At 41.5% G+C, this 14,881-nt stretch overlaps 1 protein-coding gene across 3 annotated transcripts in view; it reads right to left on the bottom strand.

Annotated features, from left to right (window-relative positions):
- The window catches only part of PAK5 (p21 (RAC1) activated kinase 5), a 328,406-nt gene that overhangs the window by 93,280 nt on the left and 220,245 nt on the right, over positions 1 to 14,881 (bottom strand). For all 3 annotated transcript variants that reach the window (XR_005213193.1, XM_037812288.1, XM_037812290.1), the window contains one exon: positions 619 to 833. Coding sequence is in view for 2 of the 3 variants with exons in the window: in XM_037812288.1 (XP_037668216.1) it covers positions 619 to 833 (215 nt within the window). In the remaining variant the exon portion in view is untranslated. The remainder of the gene's footprint in view (positions 1 to 618; positions 834 to 14,881) is intronic.

The following is a 14,881-nucleotide window of genomic DNA, read 5'->3' as shown; positions in this document are numbered from 1 at the left end:
TATTTTTTATTCTTATTCTGATTCTTTCTGATGTAAGGAAAATGTTCAAAATAGATTGGGGTGATAAACACATAACTATATGTTGGTACTGTAAACAGTTGATTGTACACCATGGATGACTGTATGGTCTGTGAACATATTTCAATAAAACTGAATTTAATTTAAAAAAAGTACAAAAAAAACTCTGGTAGCACAAAATTTTATGTACAAGATAAGTTTAAATTTCCTGAGGGCAAATGCAAAACAACAAAAGATTGTCAAATATGTATGTTTAATCAGAGGTTACTGCCAATATTAACCAAAAGGGATGAATAATATTCTTCAGTGTTAAGACAATCAAATACCATTTAAAGTAGAAATAAACTTTCCTAGTTTGTGATTGCATGTTATGCGTCTTATTACAATAAAAAGCTCTCCTCTGAAAGCTGAGGTTCCTTTTTAGTGTTGCAATTTACAACAAATGGTTAACATTACAATTGTTGAAGGATAACTGTAGATTGTGGATATTAAAAAAATATATGGTGCAGGCATTTTTACAGCTTGCCCATATAGATGGTATATTACATCAAATAAGAACCTCCTTCTTAAGCCAACTTAAAGACAGAATCCCCACCATACCTTCATGGGAGCCAGCTGGATGGGCGTGATGCACGAAGGGTCTACCATGGGCTTCGGCCTGTTTGCGGTATCTGCCAGCAGGCTGTGCCACTGCTGGGGAAGGCCGGTAAACTTCTGTTCTTGTGGATCAAACCCAGTATGAACCCTGTGTTCAAAGTTGGATGGGCCAGATATTTCAATCTTTTTCTTTTTCTTTCCAAACATGATGCAAAAACCTAGAAAATGCAAACAGAAAAGAGGCAGCTGTTTACATCCTTGCTAGCAAAAGACAATAGGAAACTTATCATTAATTCATTTATGGTTACATCTTTTCAGTTATTTCTCCTTATACCAGCTGCAGAAGATCAAAGTTGGATTTTCTGGGTGTGGTAGATTAGATTACATCATTCGAAATTTTTTGTTCCCCTTCTGTATTTTCTACGTTTCACTGTGAGCAGAGGACAGTTCTCGGCCCCATTGGCTTTAGCTTTGTTTATGGATCACCTTTGACCAAGACACAGTGTGCCAGTTCTGGGTTGAGGTGTTCGGAAGCACTATGTGTTTCCACGTTCCCTCTTGTGCTCTCACCATTTACCATGTTTTTTTCTCAGGCAGATGACTTTCCCTCGGCTGAGGTCCTGAATGGAGAGATACACGAAGCAGACATCAACTTGACCTCTAGTCTACAGCCAAGCCCAGCAAGCCCAGCGAGCCGTAGCCAAGCCACAGCCAAGTCACAGCTGACTCCTGAGTGAGAAATTGAGAAGTAAATGTCTGTAGGTCAGCCACTGAGGTTTTTGGACTTATATGGCATTATTAAAGCAAAAGCAGTCTAATACATGGGGAGAAGCATCTTAAGTTTGGTGTTCACTTAAAGTACAAAACTATTTGTGTGGAAAAATAAAATATGCATATACATGAAAGATGGAGATAATAATCATACTCATCACATACAGTTATTATGAGAATTAAATAATAAGCACTTGTAAAGCACTTAGAGAAGCACCTGCACAATGTGAAAGCTGCAAGTATTAAATATATGACTGCAGAAGTGTATAAGAAACTTGACGGGCACTACCCACAGAGAAGGGAACTGGGAGACTGGCAGGGGGAAGACTCACTTTATACTGCATATGATATTAAGAATTTTGTATAAATGTGTTTTGCCTGTTTGAAACAATGCAAGTTTATCTATTCAAAACAGGAATACCTCCAAAAAATGTGTAAAAATGTCCAAGTATGCCTTACGGTTTCGGAGAACATATAAGATAAACTTGGGTTTGAATCCTGGGTAGGCCACCTATTTAGCTGAGATCTGGAGTAACTAATTTTCCCTCTGCATTTACTCATCTGTGAACAGGACAATTGTGATCATTTTGGGGATCCTTACAGTATTGGTGTGGGCCTGGTGATGTTTTGGCTTAAATGTTGCTTTGTTGGGGACACCTTATCTCAGGCCCCTCAGACTTAAAGCGGTGAGTTTTACGCTCCTAGAGCTCTGTGTACATCTTCACAGCATTTATCCACTTGTGATTAATTATGTGTAATGAGGTGCTTGATGTCTACTTTTCCCAATGGAATGTATGCTCCATGAAGGAAGGGATGCTACCTGCTTGTTCATTAGTGTTTGCCAGCATCTGGTGTATATTAGGGCTCAAGGAATATTTTCTGATTGACTAGTAGCACCAAGAACAGTATATTCATTCAGTGAATAGCGAATATGGGGTCAAAGCTCCATAGAGGTTAACATCTTCCCTTGCTCCCATCCTTCCTTTCCTTTCACCCATTATTAAAATTTTGGTTTCTGCTTTTAACCATTTATCCTACCTGAGAAGCATGTTCCAGTTTTCTGAAGCTCCCATCCCATGCTCTGTCTGTATATACATTCTCCTGACAGTGACAGATCATTCCCAGCCATAACTCCCCAGACTCTCTCAAAATCCATCCCATTCCCTGCCAGCTGCTACTTCAGATTAATTTGGAAAACTAATTTAAGACCAATGGAAGATGATAAAGTCTCAGAATACTTTGATGTACTGTCTTTCCTGGAAAAAATAATTCAGATTTAAAAAAATTTCTTAGGTACCTTACTATTAGTATGTCAATAAATATAGGTCAACTGATCTTAAACATTTGGGCAGACCTAAGCCAAAGTGCAAAGAATAAAGGAACCCAGCTGTGGGTTCCTGTCGCAGTAATGGCCCCAATGTGTCATGTCTTCCAATATCCATGCCCTTGGTTAGCCCTCTCCCACACTGAGTCTGGGTTTGGGTTTGTAATTGGCTTTTGGCCAATGACTCATTAGCAAACACGACACAAGCAGAAACTTGAAATGGGCTTGTACACTGGGGCTTGCCCTCTTACTGCTCTTGGAGCCTTCCACTCGCTTGAGAACAAGATCAGGCTACCCTGCTGGAGGGTGAGAGACCACAACATCCCAGCCTACAACCAGCCAACCCCCAGAAACAGAGCCACCTAGCTGAACAGTAGCCATCCACAGACGCTTGAGTGAGTCCGGCCAAAACTAGCAGAAGAACAGCTCAGCTGAGCTGAACCCAAAGTGCTGACCTACAGAATCCAGAGCTGAATAAATGGTCATTGTTTAAGCCATTACAGTTTGGAGTAGACTCTTAGAAAAATTTTACTAATATACCATCTAAGACTCGACTCTCAATCCATACCTTGCATCTTCAGATACCTGTCATTTTTCTCTTTCTCTTTTGGCTACCTCAATGTCAAATCTGGGTAACTATATTAGCCTTATACAATTGTGTTTACTCAAGGGAGTCATGATGGTGATGCTACTATCTGTCTAGTTTAGGGCCTAAGACATTTTCAGTGGCCAGGAAATTATACCAAATAAGTGGCTCTACGCACCATCTCTCAGTATTATTTAGTGAAAACAAAATACAGTTGAAAATATAATTTTGTTATATGTTGGCTGAGTCTACCTAACATTTTAATAAACTTTAGATATGACCACTTGTTAAAACAAAGGATGGCAATTATTTCTCAAAAATAATTTGAGAAGAATCCTTTGCATCTTTCATACCTGAAAAAACACTGAAAATACTAGGCTAAATAATTTTAGAATTGCAACAGAAATATCTTACTATTCCCCACCTGATTGAGAATTTCCCAGTGGTTGCCATACCATTCAAGTGAAGGTCTAAAAAGAAAATATCAATGAACTAATTCTTTTCCAGTTTCTAAGAGAGTTGTGGAAAACAAACCCGTGACTCACTTATCTGGTATGTTCTATATGTCTGGCAAGGTTGTGTTAAAGGGTTATAGAGGAGGTAACGTAAAAGGAAAAAAGAAAACAGCTCTGAATTCTATGGCAACGTTTCTGTGAAGTTGACAGTTGACTAAATGTGGGATGTATAGTAATATTTTCTTGGCAGGGGCTGTTACTCTGTTGGCAACCAGGAATCCCACACCCAGGTGGAAAGCAGAGACAGAGTCCTGGTGACTTTTAGCACCTTGGAGTAGGGAAGTGAAGATCTGCTTGGCAGATGGTATCTTCCCTCTGCAGATGGTATCTTCTCTCTGATATGTCCATGCTTTGTCTGCATCTGGCACTGTACTAAATGTTCAATGCTTACAATTAAATTTACAACTCACAATAACTCTGTGAGGAGGTGTGTCAGGGATCTCCAAAGCCATCTCCAGGTTCAGTGATTTGCTAGGAGGACTCTTAGGTTGCGGCATAACGTCATACTTACGGTTATGATTTATTACAGCAAATAGATACAAAGCAAAATCAACAAAGGGCAAAGGTGCATGGAGTGAGTCTGGAGCAAATCAGGTGCAAGCTTCCAACTGTCCTTTCCTGGTGGAGTCACAAAGGATGCACTTAATTCCCCCAGCAATGAATTGTGAGAGCACGTGTAAAATGCTGTGCACCAGGGAAACTCATTAGGGACTTGGTGCCCAGGGTTTGCATTGGAGGCTGGTCATGTAGGCAACCTCTGCTAGCAGGTAACAAAATTTCAGAGTCCGAGAAGGAAGTACATATTGTTTGGTCAAACATTTTAGGCACCGTGAGGTGTTCTCAGGGAATGGTGAGAACCCTCTCAAAATCCAAGTTCTCAGATGCCAGCTTGCAAGGAGGCCTTTCTATGGGTAAGCAGTGCACCCCTGATTTGTTAACTCTTTTTCACAGAGGTAGAAAGGTATCATTGTCTCCATTTTCCAGAAGAGGAAACAGAAGCTTGGAGCCCAAGTTAGAAACTTGCAGAGCTGGAGACTAAACTTTAAAGCACAGGCTTTTGATCACTGGGCAATGTATTGCTGCCCTGCATTCGCCTTCTCTGCCAGGAACACCCACTCTGTCCTTCTTAGGAGAACCTGCTCCCCTAGAGATATGGGTTAGTGGGGAAGGATGAGGTCTAATAAGTTAATTATGAGATTCTGGAGGCTTTCTTGGATCATCTCCTGTTGGGACAACCCTCACATAGAATAAAAGATCCATATAACCCAAGGGCATGGAATACCTCACTCAACCTTTTGAGTTCCAGCAGGCCTACTTCCAGAACAATTCAGTAGACATCTTTCAGGATGGGAAATTTGCTATTGATTTTTAGATTAAGGTGTTTCAAGACTTAATGTAACTATGTCCCCACCCCTTTGTTTCTTTTTTAAACACAGTGGTGAACATTCACCAGCTAGTTTGACTCAGCATTAACCCAAGTACGTTCTAGAAACATCAGCTATTTGAGAGGCAAACAGGGTTCTGGGTGGATGGGTGGGATTGATTTCTTACTTAAGTATGTTCAGGAAACGAAGAGTTACCTAAGTTTCCTCTGCAGGACTTCTCAAGGTCTTTATTATGCTAACGTGCAGTTAAGTTCCTAGAGGAAGATACTAAACAGACCCAAGAACCCCAGATTCTGAAAGTTTCTCACAACACTCAGTGCAAGCGCAGCTTTCATGGATGGTTTCGGTCATCATATGTTCTCTGATTGGAAGAATATTCTAGAAGAAGGAAGCTGGATCCCCAGATTCCAAGGCCCTCTTTCTGCTCTGACCCTTCCTGGTTATCTCAGCCCTCAACCTGCCTTCAAGGACACCCCAGCTCTCGGCCCTACTCAGCAGCTGTCATGCTCGAAGCAGTGCTGAATCTAAAAGCTCCTGCATGTGGGCATTTCCCAATCCAGATCACTATTAGCAAGGAAGGAACAGAAGGCAAGAAAGGCCATTACTGGGGGCCATGAGAGTCAGGCATCTTGGGGTGTTGGGCATAGCACTATGCAAGAGACCAGAAGATAGCTACGGAAACCCTATTTATGTAAGGCTAATTGTGTGCCCGACACTGTGCAGTGTGTATATCTCACATACACTCTTCACAGTAATTTATGTGATAAAGACTGTTATCATTCCTACTATACAGATAAGGAAATGGAGGTCCAGAGCGGTTAAGGCTGTAAGAAAGAGTTAAGTTTAGCTTTCACATAAAGGCAAGGTGGAGTAGGGAAAATGGAAACTAAACAAGACTGGCTCAAACAGTCTCTGTGGTTAAAGGGAAGGAGAGAGCCCCAGACATAAGCCCAGAGCTGGCGCTAGCTATAATCAGAGGCGGGAACTCTCAGTGGGAAATTTAAACTGGATGAGCTCTCTCGATAGGCTGTACAATTTAAAATCCCAAAGGCAGACTAGTTAGCTCTCTCAGATAGGCTGTACCCTCTGGAGTATCGAGCCAATGGAGAAACGGGAGGGACTTGCGTGTTAGACTTAGGATATACAATGTTGCTGTGTTCTGTTTGGTTTGCCTGCTCTTGCAAGACCGTGAATAAATTCTTTTCTCCTCCACAATCAGGTGAGTGTTTTTAGGTATAGTGCTTGTTTTTAACAAGGCCCAGGTTCACCCAAGTAGGAAGAAGCAGCATACCCCACTATAACTACAATTTGTGCTTCCTAGAAGCCACCACTTCATTTCTTCAGTTCTGGCCATTTTTTTTCCAGGTTTTTACATATGGTCAAAAATACATATATGCTGCTAGATAAACTTTTAGACATCTCCATTTTTTTATTATCTGTTATGATAAATAAGGTTTAGCTATGTTACACAATCTGCCCATCTCACCTGTTTTCACAATATATTTATACTTTTAAAATTCATTAAATGTTGAAAGATGGTATTTTGGATGTAGTGGGTTGAATAAAAGGTATTATTAAAATTAATTTCACTTTTAAAAGAACTCTTTCTGTAATGTGATTACTAGAAAAGCAAAGATTGTATCTGTGGCTCACATATTATTTCTACTGGAAAGCACTGACCTGGAAAGTTAAATCCAAATACTAAAATAGCCTCTCTGATAAAGACTTTGATTTTGAGCTCAGAAATGGTTAACAATCAAAATACAGTGGGGCACTAGGAATTTGCAGTCATGGAAGTGGACTGTGTTATGGATAGTCTGGGAAAAAAACTACATAAAATTATATTTGGAATTCATTAGGTAGTGGTACTATATTGTGCTCTTTCAGTAGCCGTCAGCCACCCAACATCGACTCCCCCCTGCACGGTGGCACGACAATGACCAGTGGGGAAGGCCCTGGACCCACCCTCAGCTCGGGGAGGTCATCAGAGTTCAGGCCCCTCTCCTCACTCAGGCAGCGTGGCCAGAGGAGCCACGTTCTGGGGGCTCCTGGAAGAGAAGCTGGGGTAGACAGAGCTAAAAACCCCAGCAAATGACATGTTCGTATCTTAAACTCATTCCGCTGGGTGCCAACTATTTGTAAACAGGACCCTCTAAAGATGCATTATCAGTTAGGTGTTGACTGTTTGTGAATAGGATCTCCTAAAATCCTATTTAGGTGTGGCCAAACTGAATCAGGTGGGCCTTAATTGTATGCCTGGAGGTCTCTGAAGCCAGACTGCAGAGACAGACACCGGAGGAGACCAAGGGCATCCCCATGGGATGGGAGGCAGAGAAGGAAGCCAAGGATCAAGGCAAGCCAGCAGCAGAAGGCTACGCATGGGGAGAAAGCATGGCCTGGCCAACGCCTTGATTTTGGACTTTGAGCCTTCAAAACTGTGAGGCAATAATTGCTTGCTGTTTAAGCCAACACATTTGTGCTGTTTGTCATAGCACTCCTGGAAAACTAACATGGAAGTGTATAGGGAGTGTCTTCACAAGAAGCTACCACCCATCAAAATGGGATGAGCTCTCCATTAGTTACTGCATTTGGCTGCACCTAAATAAATGAATGAACACACCTCCTTTGGTCTGTTCCATGCACTTTGAAATTTAATGATACAATTCCTAAATAGTTTCATGAGTGATTATTCTGCCTTCTAACAACTAAGCCAGCTGTGTCAGGTATATATTTTTTCCATAGTACTTAGTACATGTTAGATAATAAATACATAATTGTTGAATGAATGAATTTATAGATAATAATGGATTTTCTTCTAATAAACAAAAAAAGTACCATTTAATAATCACTTACTGTGGGTCAGTATACCAGATACCTTGTATTTCTTACTTTATTTATACTACATGAGTCTCTACACTATTTCCATGAATGTACATCATGAATGTACATCACTGTGCTCATTTAATAGAGGAGACTGAGGTTCAGAGAGGTTAACTAACTTGACTGAGTTCACACTGCTGACTTGTGGAGTTGAGAGGATTTGATCTGGGTCACCAGACCCCTGAGCTCTTATCCCTGAATTGTACTGTCACACTATTCTGTGGGACAGAATGCTATGAGTCCCATTTTACATATAAAAAAATGGAGATTCGGGAAGGGGAAGTGGCCTGTCCAAAGTAAACAAACTAGGAGTGATGGAGCAAGGACTTAGAAACCAGGCTCTGTGGATGCTTCTAATCTAGTGTCTTTCCCTTTACACATTGTATATGTCCAATATGTGTTTACCTCTGCAGCCAATTTATCTTCCTAAGTCTGACGGTTTCAGCCAATAGGAAAATGAATTGTACTCTCTGAGCACATGATATGTAATAGCAGAGGCATCCCTGACTGCAATGAGGATGTGGTGACTAATCTGTGTGACAATCAGACTATATTATTAACAACACAAACAAATTGCATTGAGTGGTTACAGTATTGCCAAAGCGTTCCATTTCTCGTTTCTATGGAAATGAGAATAGATGGTAGACATGATAGAAATTATGATTCTTGAAATGCATTCAATATTTTTAAATTAGGAGGGCATTTCTTGACTTTTGAATGAGCTAGGTCACATGAGTTTGCAAATCAAACCACTTTACCCATAGCAAATAGAATGTGGAACTGAAAAAGTCAAAGAACATACTGAGCTTCCCATATACCCCATGCAGGAGGCAGAAAAATGGCTCCCAAAGATATTCAGGTCCTAATCCTTGGAACCTATGAATGTTACCTTGTATGGTAAGAGAGGTTTACAGATTGATTAAGTTAAGCATTTTGAGATGGAAAGATAATCCTGGATTATCCTAGTGGGCCCTAAATGCAATCACAAGTGTTTTATAAGAGGGAGGCACACAAAGGTGATGTGACAATGGAAGCAAGGAGAGATCTGAAGATGCTATGTTGATGGCTCTGAAGACGGAGGAAGGGGCCGTGAGCCAAGGCATGCAGCTCTGGAAGCTTGAAAAGGCAAGGGAACAAATTCTCCCCAAGAGCCTCCAGAGGGAGTCTGGCCCTTTTGAGCCAGTGAAAGTGACTTCCAGAGCACTAAGAGAATAAATGTATCATTAAGTCACCAAGCAAGTGGTAATCAGTTACAGCAATTGGAGCAAATGAATATACCTCACCAGCAGCCATGTCATCCACAGCACAATGAACTCTGGTACTTGACCAGATTCTTGGTTCCTCAGAATGGAGACTCTTTTGGAGCAGGAGGGAGGAAACATGCTTCTCCCTTGGCTCAGCACTGTCTGTACCACTCCCAAGTGTGCTGCTTTCCTGCCTCTGCTGCTCCAGGCACTGAGAATGCATGACATGAAAATAGAGACCTGTCTCCAGGACAATCTGTCACTGCTTGTCCTTGCAGCTCTTGCCAGGGACAGCTCCGAGCTTCCTGCTCTGCCCCTCACAGCTCAGGCTGGATCCTTGATCACCAGCCCCAGTCCCCACCACAGCAGCCCTCTCTGGGAACTGAGTTAACCTTTTAGGTGCCATCATTGTGATTTCATGACTGTTTCTGGAGTTTTATAATCCTGCTCATTCATTCTTTCACTCAACAAAACAATATTTACTGAGCACCTACTCTGTGCTAGGTACTGTTCCATGTGCTTGGCGATACAGCAATGAACAAACCAGAAAGAGTCCCTGCCCTCATGGAGCTTCAATTCTAGAGTGGTCGCACAAGACAGTCTAAGAGATGAAGTATAATGTAGGGGGCGGTGAACACTTTGAAGCCAAATAAATCTAAGAGGACACAGTGTGACATGAGGTGCTGTGCCCTGCAGTGTGGAAAGAGAAGTCCTCTCTGAAGAGGTGACATTTGAGCAGAGACTGAATTAGCTGAAGGAGCCACGTGAGATTCTAGTGCATGAGCTGCAGGTGAGTAAACAGCAAACCTAACGGTCCTGAGGTGGGAGTGTGTGTGGATGCTGAGCGGGCAATAAAAAAGCATCATGGCTGCAGTGGTTCCTAAGGCCAGAGGGGCATGATAAGAGGTCTGAGGGGGAGCAATGACAAGCTCACACAGGGCCTTGTGATGGCAAGAACCTTGGATTTTACTTTGTCATTAGAAGCTAATGGAGGTTTGGAGCAAGGAAATGCCATGGTTGGACACGTTGTAAAATAATTTCTATAAGTGGTGTGTGGAGAATGGGGGTGGGGGCCCAGAGAGGACACAGAAAGGGCACTGGAGAGGCCATGGCTGTTGTTCAGGTTGGATACGATGGCAGCCAGGATTAAGGTGATGGTTGAAGTCATAAGATGTAGTCAGATTTGGGATGTAGTGTGACACTGGAGCCAGTAAGAATTTGATGTAGCATGTGAGAAAACAGAGAAGTCACTGGTGACTACAAAGCGTTTGGTTCCATTTCTTGAGATGGAGAATTCAGTGAAAGGAATGGACAGTGGAGGGAATCAAGAGTTTAATTTTGTACATGTTAAGTTTGAAGTACATATCATATATCTGAGTCATGATATTGAGTAAGCAATTAGATACAAGATCTGGAGTACAGAGGTAGGCCGGGGTTTGTAGATGATATTTTAAGACATGGGACAGTCAAGAGACCAAGGAAATGAGTTCGTTCAGAAAAAAGAAATACAAGGACTGAGCCCCCAGCAGTAAGATGTCAGGAGAAGAGAATAATCCAGCAAAGGAGACTGCAAAGGATAAGGCAGGAAAGTAGGAGAAAAACCAGGAGAGAGTGGTATCCTAGAAACCAAGTGAACAGCACATTTTAAGAAGGAGGGAGTGATAAACACTGTCAAATATGGGTGATAGATGGATAGAGTGAAATGAAAATTGAGAATGGGATTGAGAATAAACCACTGGATTTTCAATGTGGAGCTCATCAGTGGGGTGGTGGGAATGAAAGTCAGCTCTGAATGGGTTAAAGAGAAAACTGGAGGCAAGAATGTGGGGACAGTTTAGACAATCTGTTGAAAGAAACATTCAGCTATAAAGGAGAGCAGAGAAATGGGGTGGTAGAAATGTTTTTTATTCAATGATCCCAACTCTTTCTAGAGCCAAATAAAACCATTCTCTAATTCCATGGTATACACATCCTCTCTCAATTTAAATGAACCATGTGCCCCTAATCAGGATCAGGCTAAGCACAGGGCTCTTATGAAAGTCATGAGGCTGTGTGGCCTTTAACTCTAGCTGGGGCTTTTTGAATGAAGGACTGAATGATCACATCTTGCTTCCATGACAGATGGGGTCACTAACAGGGCTTTCAGTATCTGGCTGGAATGGGGACTGTGCTGGTTCTTCTCAGTTGGCATCCCACCATTCCTTCCCCTTGCCCCAGTATCAGTATCTGTTCTTCTCTGTGTCTTGGAGGATGATTTCCACAGACTGGAAATCTATAGTAACATTACTAGAACTTCTTTGTCTTAGATTTCCAGTTGGGTTTGGCCAATGAGAGGCACTGGGTTGGAGGAGAAAGAAGTTGGCGTATTTATTCCCCTGATTCCTTCCGTGCCTTGGTGAGATTCCCCAATAACTATAGCTCCACTGGGGACAGTTCTTCCCTGGCTCCAGTTCTGACGGGGCTCCGGAAACACCATTCCCTCTCCTGGCCCCTTTAGGGGAAGGTGTGATAAAGTCTTCCTTTTGTTGCTAGTCTGTGGGGGCACCTATATCCCTTGTTGGTTCTCAGAATCCACTCACATGTTTCAGGTAAACTCTTGAAATGTGTCTTTGGTTTCCTGCTGGGACTTTCACTGCTATAGCAGAATACTTGTAGGGCCTATGGCTTCCACCTACCGGGATTCACCAGCAATGTTAGCAGGGGCTAGGGAGTATCTCCACAAGAGGCCACCATCCATCAAAATGGGATGAGCTGTCCATAGCCATTTGGAGACCCTTGCTTCAAGTGGGTACCCCTTTATAACTCTATTTCTTTTAAAGTATTTTCATTTGTTCTTGTCTTATTTTTTTCCCTTGAGCATAGAGCTTGATGTGTTCAAAAAAGCAAGATGGGCATTCAGTGAAACTGTTTCCTTTATGAAATAATCTAAAAGATTAACATTAAAAGAATTTTATTAAATAACATTATTGCCTCTTCAGGCAGCCTGATTTCTCATTAGTTAATCATGGTGGTTAAAAGCATGCGTCCAGATTGCCTGAAACTGAATCCTCGATCTCCTATGCCTGTTGACTGCGTTATCTGGGGCAACCTACTTAGTCTCCTTTTGTTGCAACATCCTCATTTGTAAAATACCCTTCTTCAGTGTATTTTTGTGAAGATTCAGTAAAATGAGACATGAAAAAGGGCTTAGACCTGTGCCTGGCTTGTAGCAAGTGTTCAATACCTGCTGTCCCTTAGTACTCTGACTCAGTTTCCTTGAGGGTAAAGGATTAGGGTCCCAGAAAGACTTGGTAGGCACTCTACTACTCATCAGGTCCAAACAGTGACTAAAGTGTCACTACTCGAGCAATCAAGTCAAATGGATGGGCGGGGAAGAGCCACACTGACTTGACTCTTACAGCAACGGAAGCAAATTCCAATATTCTCCAACCTTTACCAACTCAAGGACTTGTGGCTCTGTCCATCGCCCCACCCACAACACTATTTTTAAGATAATGGCATGGATATGCCTTAGGAGCTTTGACTGCATGGGAGGAAGTACTTAATGGAGAGGGGGTGTTTAAGATGTTTAAGATGGGGTGGAGGTAGAGACAAGGTGAGCAGAGCTGGAGCCAATCTATTAGACAATCTTTTTGTTCACATTCCCCTTCTCATCTCAAAGAGTGTTGGTCTAATACAGTCGATCCCTAACTTTTGGTTCTGAAACTCATTAAGGGTCTGCTGGTCAAGCCCTACAGCTGAATGTAATTATGGGACTATTAAAATTTTCAGCCATACAGACAGCCAGATTTTACATACAAGGAAAAAGACCATAGAGTTTTTAAAATGGTGCTTTTTGTGTGTATCTTAAAAGCATTTTTTTTCTCATTGACTCCCTCATTAAGAGATTTTTCTTTCCTTTGCCACAGATTTATTTTTAAGAACTTGGTAAATGTAATAATGGATATTAAAGTACTTCCAAAATACACCTGTGTTCAGAAAATTTGTGTTTAATGACCAGCCTGTCATTGGCAGAAGAAATATGGCCGTTTGAAAAATCATATTGCAGAAGGAAGGGCACCCACCACACCATTCCCTTGTTGAGATGTCATTGCCCAGATACACATATGTTACAGCCTCAGAATCATGAACAGAAGATTCACCAGGCTTTTAGTCATGATGCTTTTAAAGGAAAATACATCATGGATTATTTATTTGGGATTCAGAAGAAAATAAAAAAGCTGGTATCAGTTCCTATAATCTAAAAATAAAGTTGTTTTCTAAGAAAATAGATTATCATTATCATGTCAAAGAAGATGTTGTAAATAAGTTGGTTTCCCTTTATCAGATTCTCTTATTGAAATGTCTCCTGGGCATCACCCATGGGACAGTCCCTGCTCCAACAGGTGAGGCCAGACTAGGAACACCACCTCAAAGCATGGTGGGGTCAGTGAAAACAGATTAAAATTCTTGTTCCTGGTCCCCATTTGTATTGCACAGATGCTCATGAACTGGTTGTTCTGTGTTTGGTGCTTGGCTTTCTGACCTGAACTCTACTTCAACTGAACCTACCTTCTCAGCAGTTGTTACCCCTATAGTTTTTGTGCCTCTGACTTTGGTTTCCAATCTCTATCCTTTGGATTTGAACCTGGCCTTCATATCTGACTCTGTATTTCTTATTTGTCCTTCTCTACCTGTGTGAATCTTTCAGGTGCTTTTCTCTGGTCAAGTTGTTTGGATCTCACCCATCTGCTGAACCCTTCTCATTTGAGCTTTCTGATACTGTCCTGATTCTGGAATCTGCAGTCACAGTTGGATTTATCACATTCATTCACTTGAGTATACTGTCTAAACCATCAACACTAAAAGACCTGTTTGGTGTGACTCAACTCCCAATCCTGGCCTCACCCCATCCGTCCCATTTTTCTGCCATCCAATATCCAAGGCTGACAAAAGGAATGCTTTGAGAAAAACATATTTAAATTTTAATCATTTTCATAGTGTTCAAAATGTTAACATAACGTTGAAATAGTAGCAAGAAAAAAAATCATGGTCTTTAGAGTAGTACCCACATAGCAGTGACGAAGTACCAGAAAATCATGTTAAATTTTATTATCAAAAGCTACTATTTCAGCATGGTATCATCCTTTACCATGAGTTTACTTCTTCCATGTGCCAATGACCTCCAAACCTAGAGATAGAGCCCAGACTTCTTTCCCAAACTACAGATCTATGCATACAAATCTCCTCTTGGATTCTTCCCATTCTCGACAGTCAGCATTTCTAAAACACAACTCCCCTGTTCTTTCCCATACCTTTAAGTTCACCCTCATTAACATGTCTGTACATATTAGGTAATCATTCCCCCTTCACTAGCTTCTGTCTATCTCTTGGTCCCCTATATTCTATATTATAAGGGGTGATAATAGTTTGTTAATGGGATTATAAATATCAGTGAAGCACTAAAGGTGAACTTGATTGAAAGGGGTTGTTTAAAGGCATGTATCCCACAGGTCAGCACTGCAAACATAAATAAGTGCTTGCATGATCAACTTCTAAGGTATGACACTGGTACAAACAGT

The sequence above is a fragment of the Choloepus didactylus genome, chromosome 19 (assembly GCF_015220235.1).
Source record: "Choloepus didactylus isolate mChoDid1 chromosome 19, mChoDid1.pri, whole genome shotgun sequence".
NCBI classification, from domain to species: domain Eukaryota; kingdom Metazoa; phylum Chordata; class Mammalia; order Pilosa; family Megalonychidae; genus Choloepus; species Choloepus didactylus.
Note: the sequence above shows the minus strand (reverse complement) of the source record. Positions and strands in the feature narration are given on the sequence as shown.